The sequence below is a fragment of the Anopheles coluzzii genome, chromosome 3 (assembly GCF_943734685.1).
Source record: "Anopheles coluzzii chromosome 3, AcolN3, whole genome shotgun sequence".
Taxonomy (NCBI): Eukaryota; Metazoa; Arthropoda; class Insecta; order Diptera; family Culicidae; genus Anopheles; species Anopheles coluzzii.
The window spans coordinates 7,502,928-7,518,386 of NC_064671.1; the positions used below are offsets into that span (position 1 = coordinate 7,502,928).

The window sequence follows — 15,459 nt, forward strand, 5'->3', positions numbered from 1 at the left end:
GCTCAAGTGCGTTCTCTATCCTCTCGAGCGTTTATGTACGAAAAATTGGCCGCTCGAACGTATTTCAATGGCCATGGCTATCGGTGCGAGGACGTACAAAGGAAAAGGGGTACACAATCCTTTCGTGCATCGTGGCTTGAGCTAAAGTGGGCACACTTCTCGAACTAACTGCGCAACAACTGGCCCAATCAATTGTGCCAAGTATGCCTAGTTGGCTTTGAAAATGTCCTTTTAGTAAGGAAAATGGAACCCTTTTTCATTCGTGTATCTTGCTAGGGTTATCCTTCCTTCTCATGCCCTCTTGAGGAGATCCAGGAACGACAAGATTCCATTAAAAAAATGCGATATTTATAAATATATGTGAATTTCTGTATTTCAGGACCATTTTATCATTCATATCCTGGTCACGGCACCAAACTAAAAGCATAATTATGGAAAATCCATCCTAAATCATACTCATATCAATTACACCCTCAATCGATCACCAGCTTCTGTAAGACTTCTCGCTAAATATCACTCTAAATACACCTCGATGCACGCAAAAGTACATTCATACCGTTCTCATTACTGGCGCTTCCTACTGTAATGCGTTCCCCGCAAACCACTTCAACCCTGATGAGCACCATTTTCACGCAATCTGCGCCAGCGCTCTTCCAATCTTTTGCTTAGAGTACGTCGTACGATGAAACCGCATGCATGCATTAGAAGGAACGAACCACTTTGCCACCCAAAAGGCACTATATCCATTTATCAACGCTCGGGTCGGGTTAAAACAATTTATTTTAATGATTATGATTGCTTTTTTCCTTAGAATTTTAATGAACAAACACAGCGCCAGGACGGGCGCGCTCGAAGGTGATGCACCGCCAGAAAGAAAAGCCCGACAGACGACAGACGACCCGTCCTCTTAATGATAATGTGAATGCGCTGATAATAATGATGATGATGATGGTGATGTTGATTTTAATGATGGTAATGGTGACTAAGAATTGAATACTTAAGCGTGACACGCCAACTGCACTGCTGCACTTACTTAACCCGCTGTGGGGCCGGGGGGGCCATCCTTTGCACTAACTATCGCACGACGGGGCAGAGCGTGACGATGATAATAAGAATTAAAGGAAGTGATGTACGAGAGGCATAAGGAGCGGAACGCTTCACATTCGGAAGGAAGGAAGGTCCTTGGGCCTTGTGTAGTAATTTTCCGTCATGAAGATAAGATTGAGGTTTTGCTGCGCGGGCCCCCTCCGGCACCACCTAAATGACCTACGGCTAATAATGGCAGACCAGTTGGTGCAGGATGATTTCCTCTGTCCTGTCCTCGTTTTCCTCCCGCCCTACCGATAACGATGAACACACGAACCCGTTCCCGCCCAAGAAAAGTCGAAACAATGTTCAACACGGTTGTAAAAAGGTCATAACCGTTGCTCCGCACAAGTATCATTCCGTGTCGGTGCACCCTGATGACTGCACCCCGTGCGTTACGTGCAAGGGTGGAAAATATGCATAACGAAGAATGAAGAAAAAAATCCAAACAAAAGCTCACCGCAGGAAGTGTGTGTCGTGTCTTGTCGTGCGCAAACAGCGACGCCCATCAGGCGCACAAATGCATTGCATTCTGACCAGCGCTGACCAGTGTACTAAATGTTTATTGATTTTTTGTTGTGAGTGTGTGTGTGTGTGTGTTTTAGTTCTGCACTGTCTTTAAATGCACAAAGTCCAGTCAAAGGAAATTTCCTCCACGGGCGATGTGCAAGCAGCGCTCATGGAAAAATATGATTTCCATAAGTAATTTTTGCTCCAAAGAGGCGGGACCCTTTCGTGCGGGACGTGTTCCACGAACAAGATGCATTCGGTTCGTGTATGCATGATAATGATGATGACATGCAAGCGGCCATTTTTTGTTTACCCCTTTACAGCCTGTGTCCCTCCCTCTTTGTTGCACTCTTAATCGACTACTAACTGGCGCTGCTTTCTTGTGTCGGTTTTCCTGATCAGTTTTTGTTAGCAAGAATCGATTTGTGAGTAGTAACAGCTTGTAGAAGAATTGTTCAACTCTAATATTACTATTTTCCTTTATGACTTTGTCAGCAAATGGTTAAATCTATGTTTCAATGTCACAAGCAGTGAGCTGAATTGTAATTACCTAGTAATTAAGGTAGTAAATTCCATATTTGCAGTCAAATACTTTCAGCTTGCCTAATACATATCATTTTTCTAAAAGTCGCTTTACCGCTTGTTGCAAAAACTATCGCAATTAAAATGCACAACTTTTGCCAAACTGTTGACATAAATTGTTATGAATCCAACTGGCATAAGCTCTTTCATTCATTGCAAAACTGGGAGGAAAATACAAAAGGCAGGAAAACAATTAGAAGTCCAAATTTCCTTGCTCAATCCGGTAATCACAGTTTTGAAAACTCATTTTTTAACGGCCATACAACTGCAACGCTACGGCAAATGGAACAGTATTGGAATGTGCTGGGTCATGTTTGGCTCTGCAACCAAATAGTGTTCGTAACACTTTTCGATTCATAGCAAGTGTTTCTCAAATGAGTTATTTTTGAAAATAGAATCATTACCCTGTTAAATACACAACATTCACTCCAAGCGGTTCAACTATCTATATCACTGCAGCTGCACTACACGCTTCTGTTTGGGCGTAAGTTACCTCAACCAAACGATCCGCTTCGGGTTGGAATCACTGCCAACCGCCAAAACACGTGTCTCACTGTTGCAATACCCACCACTCCTTCTCGCGCTCGTGATCACAGCAGTGCCCTCTGCAAAGGGCACATTGCGGTTTTACGATCGAAACCTAGTTCGAAACGCTAAAAATAAGCACCACCCAAACTGACACGATCATCAGCTAGCTAGGTGATGAGGTAGTACTGTACTTGCACTGCAATGGTCAAACGACTCCATCTGTGTGGATCTTTCGTCTTGCTACAAAAAATGATGACCAACATGCTCCATATCCATACCTCTTGTACATTGAACCGATTCCCACGTCTCCAACGCAATGCCATAAATTCATAAAAGATGACAATTTCCACAAAGGGGGAAAATTTTAACGCAGGCGAAATTTATTACCAATTCACTCGCCAACCGATCGCTCACGCAAACGCTGGCGATGATGCTCCCCGTTCCACTGATTTACGCTCCCAATTTTGACAGCTACGCCAACTGTCAACCTGACACTGTTGGGACCCACCGAAAATAAAAACAGGGAGACCCCCTCCTTTCAACCAAATGCGCCAAAATTCGCTCTCAGCTACCACACGCACCCCGAAAGACGCCTTAGTACCCTGTGTAGCCTCACCCTTCGCGCACATAAACTCGCTACATTTCAATATCGTGTAATCAAAGTCATAAATAAAGTTTTTATCTGCACCCGGTCATCTCTCCGGCCCTGCTCCGTGCGCCCTCTACGCCCGTGCGCCAATTAATGCTTGCGCTCCTGACAAGGAGGGCGGCAACAAGGATTTTCCAAAACCGCACCGGATCTTGCCTTTCCCCCTTCCAGCGTGTTTGTGTGTGTGTGCGTATGCTTTGCGTGTTTCAAGAAGAAGCAAATCCGTGCGCCATGCGGACACGAACTCCCGCTACCCCGGAGCAAGATTGATGTGTCCAGAAGAAACCGGGCAGGGAGGGAAAGGAGCCAGCAAAAGACAGTGGGAAACGGAAAGGATTTCTAATGTACGCAGAAGCCATAAATGAAATGGGTGGCAGTAAAAGGACATACACACACACACACATTCGCCGGCCCATGTCTTCGTGTTGTGCACGGCCACTAAATGAAGGAGGTCACAAAGGAGGGCCCTCCCGTTCGGTTTCGTGTCCAGTGTGACAGTTGACAGGACAATTCCAGGCGCTGCGGGCAGCCCGGACCCGGAGATCAGGCGGGCCCATCATCATAAAACCAACCCCCGGTCATGCACTTGCCTGGGCCCCCCTCTCCTCTGCACCCTAGCAATCGGGCTAGCCAGAAATCCCTGTCTCCACGCTTTACGAACGCGATCGTTTATTGTAATCATAAATTTTATGACACAACAGTGAAAGAGAGAGAGAGAGAGAGAGCACAAGCCGTACGATGAAACCACTTCCCGGCAGTACTTCACGTTTATGATAGGTGGTGGTCGCGCCTGAATGTCTGCTAGGGTCGCAGGACGAACCGAAAACTCCTAACGACAAATGATAAATTAAAACAATTGGTTCCTATTGGTTGTCCTTTTCGAAAAACGGATCCATGAAGGAAAGCAGGGAAGGAAGCGAGCCCCAGACAAGGTCCTGGTACTGTTTACCATAAAAAAGCGCTTAACACGGGGAGGACAAACCCGGGAGCCGTGCATCGACTGTCCACTTCGTGTCCACCCTCCTGCGGTGGAGAAGGTCGAGCCCGGAGCCATCAAAAACCTGACATCCGGCTCTTTTTTTCCTTTCCTTCCTTGTTTCGTGCCTTTATTATCTCTCATCGCTCACAGGGGACACCCCGGACAAGGACAGTACCCCCTTCGGTAGTTCCCTGTAGGGTCTAACATTTTTATTTCCACCTACCCACCCCAAAGGGGGCAAGATGTGCATGTGACGTTATACACGCCGCAGTTTATTAATGACGCTCGATGTCTTTCCCTCGGCGTTCCGTGGGAGTTGCGGCAAGGGTGACGCTAAAACGCTGAGAGTGACTGAGATACGATAAGGAGGTAGAAACTGAACCAATCCCTGTGCACCGTACCGCACGGGGACAGCGCCGGGCCATGTCGGCAATAACAGTAACTTCTAGTGGACGGATCGTGCGGTAACACGATTGGAATGGGCCTAAATGGGGCCATAAAAATTCCCGCTACTGTCCAGCTCGTCCATTCCAAAGACCAACAGTGTCTTTCCTGTGTGTCTGTGTGTCTACGTGTCTGTGTATGTGGCCAGGAGTTACTGTTCGGTCTGGGCAGCGCGGATTTGGAAGCACCTCAGACACGACGAATTCAGGACAGCGCATAGACACGCCCGAGGACCGCGCCGGTATTAACGAGTGGCGCCGCATGGGGTTTTCTTTTTATTTCTTGGGTTGGGGCGCGTCCGGCATCCCAACGTCCATTAGCTCGTTGCGAGCTAAGCAACGGTTCGATAACGATGCAGGGTAATAATTATTGCCACGGGGTTTTTCGGGCCAGTGCCAGCTAGTGTGCAGTTCGGAGTTCGCTGGAGACGTTAAGTATGCACCGCACTGTTCGCTCTTACACTACATCACTGTCACAAGATTTAGTAAAACCGCCCGGTCCTTTGGGCGGTGGTGCTCTATTCATCTGTTCAACCATTTTCTTTTGAGGGAAATTGGAAGGGAAATGCTACTATTGCTGCTTACTTTAGCACCTCATTGATCCCAAGATTTATTGACGCTTTTGTGGTCACATAAACTGGAGACTTGGCGACTACTTAGAAGGTAGAAGAAAGCATTGGGACCTTCACCATGGAACCCTTGGGGTCAGTACCTGTTTTGAAAAATATGACATAAACCCATAACTTCGTGACGATCCACACACGATACAGCCGACCCTCGCAGCAACGTCACTGCCGGAAGTTCGCTACCTTGTGCGTCTCCCTTCGTCCCGCTGTATTTCCGGTCAGGACCCCTCCGCTCCAAACCCAACGTCCAAAGAAACTCTCTCTCCCTCTGTCGTCTTCAAAAGGTTCCAGCGGTGCGCGTGTGAGTAGCTCTATGATATGATTGCATGTCATGTCCTTCAAGGACCCCATTCCCATCCCTCCGTAGGAATATTAACTTATTTCACTTGTCAATTGTTATCTCGATACGAGATCTTACTACCACCACTACCACCGCAACATGCTCGCACAACGAAACCCCCTGTGCCGATGTTCCATTAGCGCAACGCAGTGATTGCGTCTCTCTTTTCAGGGGAAAGGGGGTGGGAGGGGGTAGGTGGAGAGAGTAGTTCAGTCTTATCATATCCCTCCTGCAAGACGTTTCATAAAAACTGGACATGAAACCCAAAGACCACGGAGAGAGAGAAAGAGAATGTAATGGAGAAACAGTTGTCAGGACACTGGCGACTCCAGGGTTAAACGATTTCGCTGCTATGCGAATCGTCGTCCCTTTTCTTGTTTTCTGTGTCACATCCATTACCATCATTCGGTCGTCTGTGTCGTCGTTGCCGACGTTGCGTCGTCTGGGTCTAGGTGCCTGGGCGTCGTTGATGTGCTGGGAGGTAGAACCTAAAACACTGAAGTACCGGAGGTGATTGGTCGCTTTTCGTGCACCGCGGGGACTGTCATTTGGGACACAGAGACGTACGGAGTTTCACGCAGGAGGTAGGTTGGTAGGTAGGTTTAGTGATATGACAATGTGGACCACCGCTAGCGCTGCGGTTGCCCATTTGGCACATGCGGACATGCGACAGGACACTTCTAATCGACTGTCCGCATCCGGTGTTCGTGTGCCGTTTTGCCTCTTTTGTTTAGTTCCCCACCTTTGAAGACAGTGACCGTTGGCGTCATTGCCGAACAGTATAATGATATTGATCGGTAGGCAGCAGGCACACGGAAAGGAAATGGGAAGGAAAAGAAATTGTTCTTTTTTTTGTCGGCAAGGAAGACTTAAGGTAATGCTGGGGATACGGCAAAGACAGCCGTCTTTGTGCTGTGTGTAAATGACTTGTACTGGTTTTAGACTTTGATCTTACTATTCCTGGGTTTTTACGTCTCTTATCGTTTGGTGTGAAACTTTCAATATTACTAACGTAAAAACCAGTTGCAGCACATTATTCATCAAGCGAGTAATATTCTACTTTCCCAACAAAAAAAGAACAAACGATACAACTGCTATGTACGGCACACATCTCCGTCACTAATGCAATTATCAGCAATTGCGATAAGAAGCACCGAAGCAACGGGCGTGTACGGTTTAAGCCGCGCGGCTTCATGATGAAGCGGCTCGCGCTCCGTAACGCCAAGAGACCGATCAGCTCCCAACACTTACCTTGAGCGAATCGTCGTGCGACAGACTTGGACCGCATCCTGATATGACGCTTCTATGCTTGGTGAGGTTTTGTTTCACAGGGTTTGTTTTATGGCTCCCAGTAAATTGAGAGTCATCACGCGATATTCTACACTGGAGCAGCACAACTAGAACGTATATTTACAGAAGATCACTTAAAATCCACAAACGCACACATACAGAGCTTACAAGAGTACAGGAAGAATTCACACGCACCGATTGACTGCTGCCCACACAACCATCAACAACATCTGTTCAAAATTCACAGCTTGCTAGGATGCCAAAAAGAAAGAGCATGGGAATTTTGCTCTTTCGCCCAAGGTAAATAGAGACGGCTCGACACACGTGTTCCCGGTTTAGAAGAAGCAGCTCGTTTGAAGTTGTCTTTGGTTTTACACGCCTGAAGTGGTCATCTCCCCGCGTAATAGTGTACTGTGTACTCGGTTTTTTTCTAGAAACATGCACCAGACAGAACACCTTGCATTGGGAGTACCAGCATCACTTCAAACGCACACCACACCAACAGTTCTAGACATCGGAGCGCCTACATTCGAAAACAAACTCCAAAAATACAAACATACACTCACAGAGATGCACTTCCACTTACTAAATGGGGTGTTTTCCGACCGTCAATATGTGTTTTCCCGTTTTCCACCCACACACACACACACACACACATGCAGATGTTCAACCTCCTGTCCACTGGGATGGATCGTTCACTACTGTCCGCGCTCGAGGCCTCTCCTCTACACAAAAGTCTTCCTTTGCCGTTGTTTTGGTTTTGGTCACCCCACTGACACGCTCACTCCTCCCCTCCGCCAAACCACCCACGCGGGCTCAGGACGGACGACGTTAACACTTGTGCTGGGCGATAGTTTTCGAGGCCGCGGACGACAATCTCGGGCGCTATGTCGGGCGCTGTGTAAACCCGTTACTGCTGGGTGGCGAGTATTCGCGACGACTGATCGCCAGACTCGAATTATCCGGCCCATGGAGCGGGCCCCCGTTTGTTGTTTCTTTTTTTGCTGCTGCTGCTCCCGCTAGCTCCGGGCCTAGTGTTCATGTCGCGGTAGTTGCCGCCGCCGCCGCCCGATGAGCGTGTGCTGCGATAGAGCGTTTGTGTGTTAGTGTGGGAATGGAAGTAAACGGATTAAGAACAGACGAGACGAGGGAAGAGAGAAGAAGGAAAAAACTGCCCCACGCCCCAAGTGGATGTGACTCAAAATGTGTTTGATTTTTCAACCGTCGCCCGACCAAACCCCGTGAGGACACACTTCGAACCAGACCTCCCAGGGAGAAGGTCTTCACACACTCGAACCTACTCGATTTTCCTATCAACCCACACCGTGGCGTTTTCGCTTTTACACTCACTTCGGAAAACTTCGGAAAATTGTTGGCCTTTTTTTTAGTTTCCTTTTTTTCTCGCGATGCCCTGGTGGTGGAAAAACTATTCCGTGGTTTGCGCGCGGTGCGCTCTCTTGCTCACTCTCTCCACGAGGCGAGGCGTTCACTATTACTATTTCTCACTCTCACCGGGGGATGGTTTCTCTTGGGTTCATTCAATTCCACCTAATTAAGGGTGGCCCTTTTTGTGCTGTTCTTTTGTGTTTTTTTGTAAGGGAGCTTCTTGGGTGGGGATAGAAGACATGTTGGAATGTCGTTGGTGGAGAAAGGAGATAAAGGGGATATCTGAAAATGTGATAGTTTGTGTTGGTTGAATTTACTCTTGTGCTTTACTTGTGTTGTTTGCTTCTTTTTATAATTTATTTTCACTCTTTATTATGATTTTTAACAAGCAATACTTTTATTATAAAATTGTTCAATAAATAAAATATGATTGCAACAGTTTACTAAATTGTTAACTACTTTTCAAATTATCTTAATTAAGCTGCAACTCATAAAGGCAAACAAACACTCATTTAAGAGAAGAAGGTCCAAAAGGCAGAAATCGTCAACCGAACGAGACCTCCAGACACGCAAACAAAGGGGGAAAGCTTCCCATTCGCGACGCGTCAAATGTGCAAAGAAAACTATTTTTTACGACCCAACCTCATATATGTGTGTGTGGATGTGTGGTGCGTTTTCCCCCTCATTCCATACGGTGGCCCAGTATCGCACATGTAGTGTGTGAGCGGGTTAACACGAGCGAAGCGGAACCGAATCGACTCGACATCGACCGAGCCGTCCGAAGGCCTTGGCCGCCGACGGTGGGTTTTGTTGTTGCAGAAAACAAAACACACATAGACCACGGATGCACCATCCCTCCCCAAACGCAACTACTGCACATACACACACATACACACACACATACACACTTTTGCACTCTTTCCACTTTAGTCTGGAGCTATTTTTGGAAGCTCTCAGCTGAGAATGGGAGGTTTTCTTTACGATAATTTTGCTTGATGAAGACATTTGGAGGAGATATTATAGATTGAAAATAATGAAAAAGATACTTAAATAGATAAAAAGTACTGTAAACTTAATTTTGATTAAATATTTCATTGCATTTGCTGAAATTTCCCAGCTCCAGTTCAACCTTCAATGGAGACGCATGGTACCTGTTCATGTTAAACTACTAAAATCTTCAATATTCATCAGTACAGCTATCTCATCGCTATTTCCAATCCACTCGTAAACAAACTTATCCTTCTTCATCCCATATCATACCATTGTTGGCCTTTTTGGCTACATTTCTCAGCGCACACAAACATCTTGATTTCGCTCCAACCGCTGCACCAGCTTTGCGTCACACAACGCTTACAATTGTTCCCGGTTAATGGATGACATTCCTGCCATGCCAATCCATGCCAAGCGAACCGACAGGATAACGAATCATGTCGTGACGGGACTTCACCTTTTCAAGCACTAAACCCCTTGCCCGCTTGCCAGCCTATCAACATAATCCTGATCATCGCTTTAATGATTACTCGACTTTTTATTTGTTTTTGTTACCTTTGTGGGGGGGAAACGCAATGCCACGATGGCGCTGCTGCTGCTGCAAACAAATACGAATTGAAGGAATTTGGTCGGTGATTCAATTCACCGAAAAACCACTTAATTTGATCTTCAATCCATCCTTCAAAAGATGAAGTGAAACAGAAAGGGGGAAAAAGCGAATGAAAGCATAACTAAGCCAAACTCAAACCTTTAAAAATGGCTCCACAAACCCACGTGAAAGCATTCACGAACAGCAACGGTAACACGACGACGCCTAGCGAAGAAAGTCCTGGTATTTATTTCTTTTTTCTCTTCTTCTTCCTATAGCTCGTGTCCGCATGCCGTCCCCATAAAGCGTAATGAAAAGTTGCCCTTAAATAGCTGACGACCGTTTGCGAGTCGTGAAAATCAAGATTTCACCCACCCGTTCCGTGCCCGTGGCTTTGAGCTGACCGTTGCAAATGAGCTTTTTCATACACACACAAGCTTTCTCTGTTTTCCCCCATTCCTTCGGAAGCTCCACCATGGCGTTGTTTGTCACAAAATTTAGATTCCCGTTTGCGTTTTGTGTATCGGCGCTTTCGGTTAGCAAGGAACGGGGGCGCCCTGTGTCCTGTGTCTAGAAACACTTTCTATTTTTCACCTTTCCAAATGAGCGGAAAGCGGCGGGGGGATTCTGGAGCTCCGAAAGGCTCCTCCTGCTTCAACATAATTTGACATTTATGGCCAGCGGATTTGGTATTTGACCATTTTACTCGGTTGAAGCCAAAGGGAGATAGCCTGCTATCCTGCTTAGAAGCTTTAGTGTGTGTGTGTGTGTGTGGTATTAGCATATAGTGTGTCATAAACTAAGCATTGCCCTCAGGCGACTAATCGACCCGTGACGAGTCCACTTTAAACGAGCTGGCCACGGGGCAGAGGCACGCCAAACCCAAAAATGGTAACAAAAACCCATCTTACCGTGGAAAATGAGCTACGCTTTAATGAGCCACCCGCTTACGGGTGGCTGATTTGACCGTAGCCAGCCGCATCCAATGGGTCGTCCAGGTGAACAAACAATAAGCAGCAGCTGAATGAATGCTGAAAGAATTAAATAAACCAACAAATGTCCGCTCGAGAAATGAGCGGCATTAATGTGCTTTATGCATGAAAAAACCAATTCACTTGAATAGTCAATTTGGTCAATTCCTAGGGGGCAATGGAGCATGGGGCTGTGGCTGTGTCCATAGCATCCTCGGAAAGTATGCAATTTGTTGCGGTTTTTGGGAGGGAGTTTTTGGTCGCTGCCCGATTGAGTTCGATGAGTGATTGCGCTGAATTATTGCATGATAATTTTTCACTGTTTGATTAAGCGTTAAGGTCGGTTTTATGGTTCGGTTGCAACATTGGATGGGAAAGCAACCAGAAGATGGATGGTTTTGTATCAACTGGGAATTAATTAATTTTTGTTGATGATTTTGTTGCCAGTGAAAACAAATGACAGAGCTTGATTATTTTCTACTTAATTTACTTCTTTTCTTTAAAAAAAACACTTTTATGTTCGTATACGTACTAACTGTATTTTTATTTATTTTAAGTATAAATATTAATCAACATTTCGTTCCCCATTGTGCTTCCTTTTACGAATACAATTACCTGTCAATCCTTGTACGCGTGTCCTTAGACACCAAAAATCGACCAATTTCAGCGACGCTTTCGAACTCTCCCGCCACTCAAACCCCCTTAACCCAACCCGGATCTATATCGACCAAAGCTCCAGAACTCACCGAGCCCCGGTCGGTGTACGGTTTCTGTTTGTTCGTCATCGATTTCGATTCCTTTTGCGTTGTTTATGATTTTCTCACTTTCACCTACCACCCACCAGTGGGTGGATGGGTTGTTGTTCCACCTGGTCCGCTCGTTTTTTGCATATCGATTTCGTGTATTAGTAGCGCTAGCGGGAAGTAAACCGTCGCCAAAACCACCAGACATAGGACCAAAACAACAACAACAAAAAAACGGATGAAAATTGCACTTACCCTCCAAACCCATCCAGAGCTCACTCTCTTACCCAAAACAATCAAAGTCGGGCAAAGCAAAGCGTGTGTTTTTCCGTGGGTTTTTTTTAAGGAAAGGAAACTGAGCACTGTTATTAATTTCGACCTTGATCGATAAATGGTGCGCTGTGTCGATTATTAATAGCCTGCCGGGCGCTGTAAGGGCGGTTAACTGCGTGGAGGAGGTGAATGAATTTTTGGAATGATTTTGTTTGACCAATGTTGTAATGCTTATCACATAATTTTGGGTTTTTTTTCTCTAATTTCATCATCTATCCTTTCCGCTGTATCTCTTAAAAGATTCTCAATTTATCTCTGTTTTTTCGTTTTTTTATACACTCAAAATATAATCAATAACTGAAAAATGATAGCGTTTGCCAACAAAAAAACACACACACACACTTACACAGATACAAAAAAAAGATCGATAATACAGACAGGGTTGTGATAACACATATAACAATTTATCAGTAATACATAAACACGGATTTCCTCTCCCACTCATCCCACGGTGAGAGCAAACAACAACAGCAACATTGCGCTCATCATGGTGTGTGCTCTTTGTTTGTATCCGTACGTCAGAGAAGCGAGCCGTAGCTCCTCCTACTTTTTCTCCCGTACACACTGTGCACTATGTGCTGCGGTGGACAAAATCTAGGAACATGAGGACGATAGAAGCCTTGCATTCGTTTAGTTTTTTGTTTTGTACTTTGATTCAAATAACTTTTTGAGTTAATTAAATAGAATCAATATTGTTTCTTCCTACACTTTTCATAGAAAGCAATGTAATCAGCTTAAAAAAGATCCATTTACTGTCTGAAGTTCAAAATGCTCTTTTGATGACTTAAATGAAGTTATTAACTTTAAGTCATTAAAACAGAGCTTGAAAGTCCTTTTTACACACACTAGTCTCTTTTTGAATACTCTCTTTCACTCCTTAATTACTATATTCCTCCTTCACCATAAATAAAAACATCTTCTTAAAGCCTTCTTTCCCTCTTACGACAGCTCCCCATAGCTCCCCAAATACACTCAACCCATTCCCACCGTTTTCCATTCTATGTTGCCGACCGAGTCCCCGGTGACCACTGGGTTCGGAAAAGCCGGCCGGGGACAAGTTGCACATAAATCGATAAATTTCAAAAATCAATACTTTTACTGTACAATACACCTTCAAGCTGCCTGGAGGAGCTGTTGAAAAGCGCTCTGTGTTGGTTTGCTTTACTCGGGGTTTCCTCCCGGCCGGTTTCCTTTTTTTCCTTCTTGTTGTATTGCTGTAAAAAAACTACTCCAAAATGTCTGGCTAGAGTCAACCGTGTGTGTGTATGGGTAAGCAAGGAAATTGTGTAGAGGAATTTATGCCGGCGCTAATGCGGCCACTACCGGTTTCAGGCACAGGCAACAAGTACTTCCGCGTGAAAATAGCGAACGAGCCGCCGCCTGTACGTTGAACGGACCCCCCTCTTTTCCTGTGAAACGCAGTGGGGTAGCTGAGGGTGGTATTAAGCCAGGTGAAAGCTACAGCGGGGGTGTAGGTAGTAGGTGGCAGGTGAAAATTTAAATTCACTCACGCTCGCTTTACTTTCGCTTCGATTATCGAACAGCATGGGTGGTTGTTCAAGGGAAGATTAAGATTCGCCTAAATTGAAGGCTTGAAAGCTTACCATACCTGTTGAGTATGGTGACGTACGGGGTTTGAAACAGTATTTTTAAGGTCAAATGTATGCAAACTGCCTTTAAAACGAAGACAATAATAATAAAGAATATCTTAATAAGGGGAACCAGTTCACAAGAAGTTCAGTTAAGCGTGTCATGCTGTAAGCTTTATTCTAGGCAAACGATTTGCCTGTATGAAATATAATCTTCCCTCAAGGACAGGCCATCGCAGGTGACCTGAGTGAGCACAATAGCAATGCCTCTACCGGAAAGCAGGCTCCACGCACAAGCACAGGCATGGTCACGGACGTGTCAAAGTCGCCGGTACTCTGCCATAAAATATCACATGCTATATCGATCCCATCACATAAGACTGGGGGGCCGTCTGTTTATGCCTGACTCGTTAAGATAAGTCTACCTTACCCAAAACGGCTACTAAGCTTCCCTTCAGATGGTGGTGGGAGCCATTTTTTCCGGTAAAGGCATTTTGGGGGCAGCAGAAACCGTGCCAAATCGTGTGCCTTTTGCACTGACTTTTGCGATTGCGTGTGGCGACAAATTCCACCGAACCGAAAGGCACCGGTAGGCCGCTTTTAATAATTTGCATATCTCATGCACGTATAAAACGAAGTTTGCAATTGAACCCACGGGGGGATGGGGTAGTTGAAGAAAAGGGAAAGCTCAATTAAAGTGGAAATTTTCACGGTCCGACACACATTGTGTGTCACACGCCAGGAGCAAAACAGTAAGCATGACGTGATGAGGATTAAAGGTAAGATATAAGGTAAAGAGTGAAATATTTATTCTGTTTTTTTATTAAATTTTAATAAAACATCTTAATTATTAATTTTTAAATAATTTTTGGAAAATTTTCCAACGAAAGATACTCTTTACATCTTCTCTTGCATAATTATTTTCCAAAACAACCACTCACAAACAGCCACTATGTCAAGGTCAATGTAAAATTAAACGCTAAAATGTGCCCCCAACTCAAAACCATGCCCCTGGTGAGAAAAGGGAGAAATTGTTGTTTTGCATTTTCCTATCGGCAGGAAAGGCACGAATCTTCCCGGTCAAGGCGCATGCATTAGAGGAGTGATGGATGAAGGGTTTTAGTTCCACGTGCGTAAGAAACCGTTGGCAAACAGCGTTATCCATCAGCTGATTTTATGATTGGTGGGTAAAACAATCGCCATGAATCAGACATTCAATTCAAAGCTGTGGCAATATGAGTGTTTGTATCGAACTTAGTGACTAGTATTAGTAACTCCTCTCTGAATGCGCCTTGAAACCGTCCAATTTGAGATGCACTCAAGGCTTTCCATCCGCTTTTGAGAGATGCATTCCACCACGAATGCAGTGATCCTGCCCTCCGTGATGTGCACCTTGCGTAGTAAACAATACTAAGGGGCGCAAGCACAACAAATGAGGTAAAAGTGGAGATTATTAATAGAAGCGAATGGATGGTGAAATACCACCCAGAGAGCTTAGGAAGAAGCTGACGATAGTGTGCTATTTTAATTCTGAGCTGACGATTATTAAAATGCCCTTAAAAGAGCTGTTGTATTCTACATCTAGCATTTCTTTATGACAAGTTTGTTTGCAATTTTTATTACAAAACTATAAATAATAGCAGATTACAGCTATCAACTAAATACTCTAGATCTACCCTCGAAAAACACAAATATTAATTGCCACTTTTCATTTGCTGTAACAATAAATTATATACCCATTCCGCACCATACAGGAAGTCCATTTGTTACTCTGCCCAAGAGTTCTGATAGTGTGCACGAACCTTAGAAGAACTAATCCTGATGT

At 45.1% G+C, this 15,459-nt stretch overlaps 1 protein-coding gene across 3 annotated transcripts in view; it reads right to left on the reverse strand.

The window, feature by feature from the left end:
- Positions 1-8,472, reverse strand: part of LOC120957437 (histone-lysine N-methyltransferase PRDM16) — a 93,538-nt gene extending 85,066 nt beyond the window's left edge. Inside the window, exons 1-2 of one of the 3 annotated variants that reach the window (XM_040379644.2) lie at positions 7,202-8,472; positions 6,995-7,140 (exon numbers count right to left, since the gene is read on the reverse strand). In XM_040379644.2, coding sequence (XP_040235578.2) covers positions 6,995-7,031 — 37 coding nt within the window. In that variant the 5' untranslated portion in view covers positions 7,032-7,140; positions 7,202-8,472. Of the gene's footprint in view, positions 1-6,994 lie in introns of all 3 variants that reach the window. The other 2 variants (XM_049608616.1, XM_040379647.2) reach the window with 2 other exon arrangements.
- Between the last annotated feature and the right edge of the window lie 6,987 nt (positions 8,473-15,459).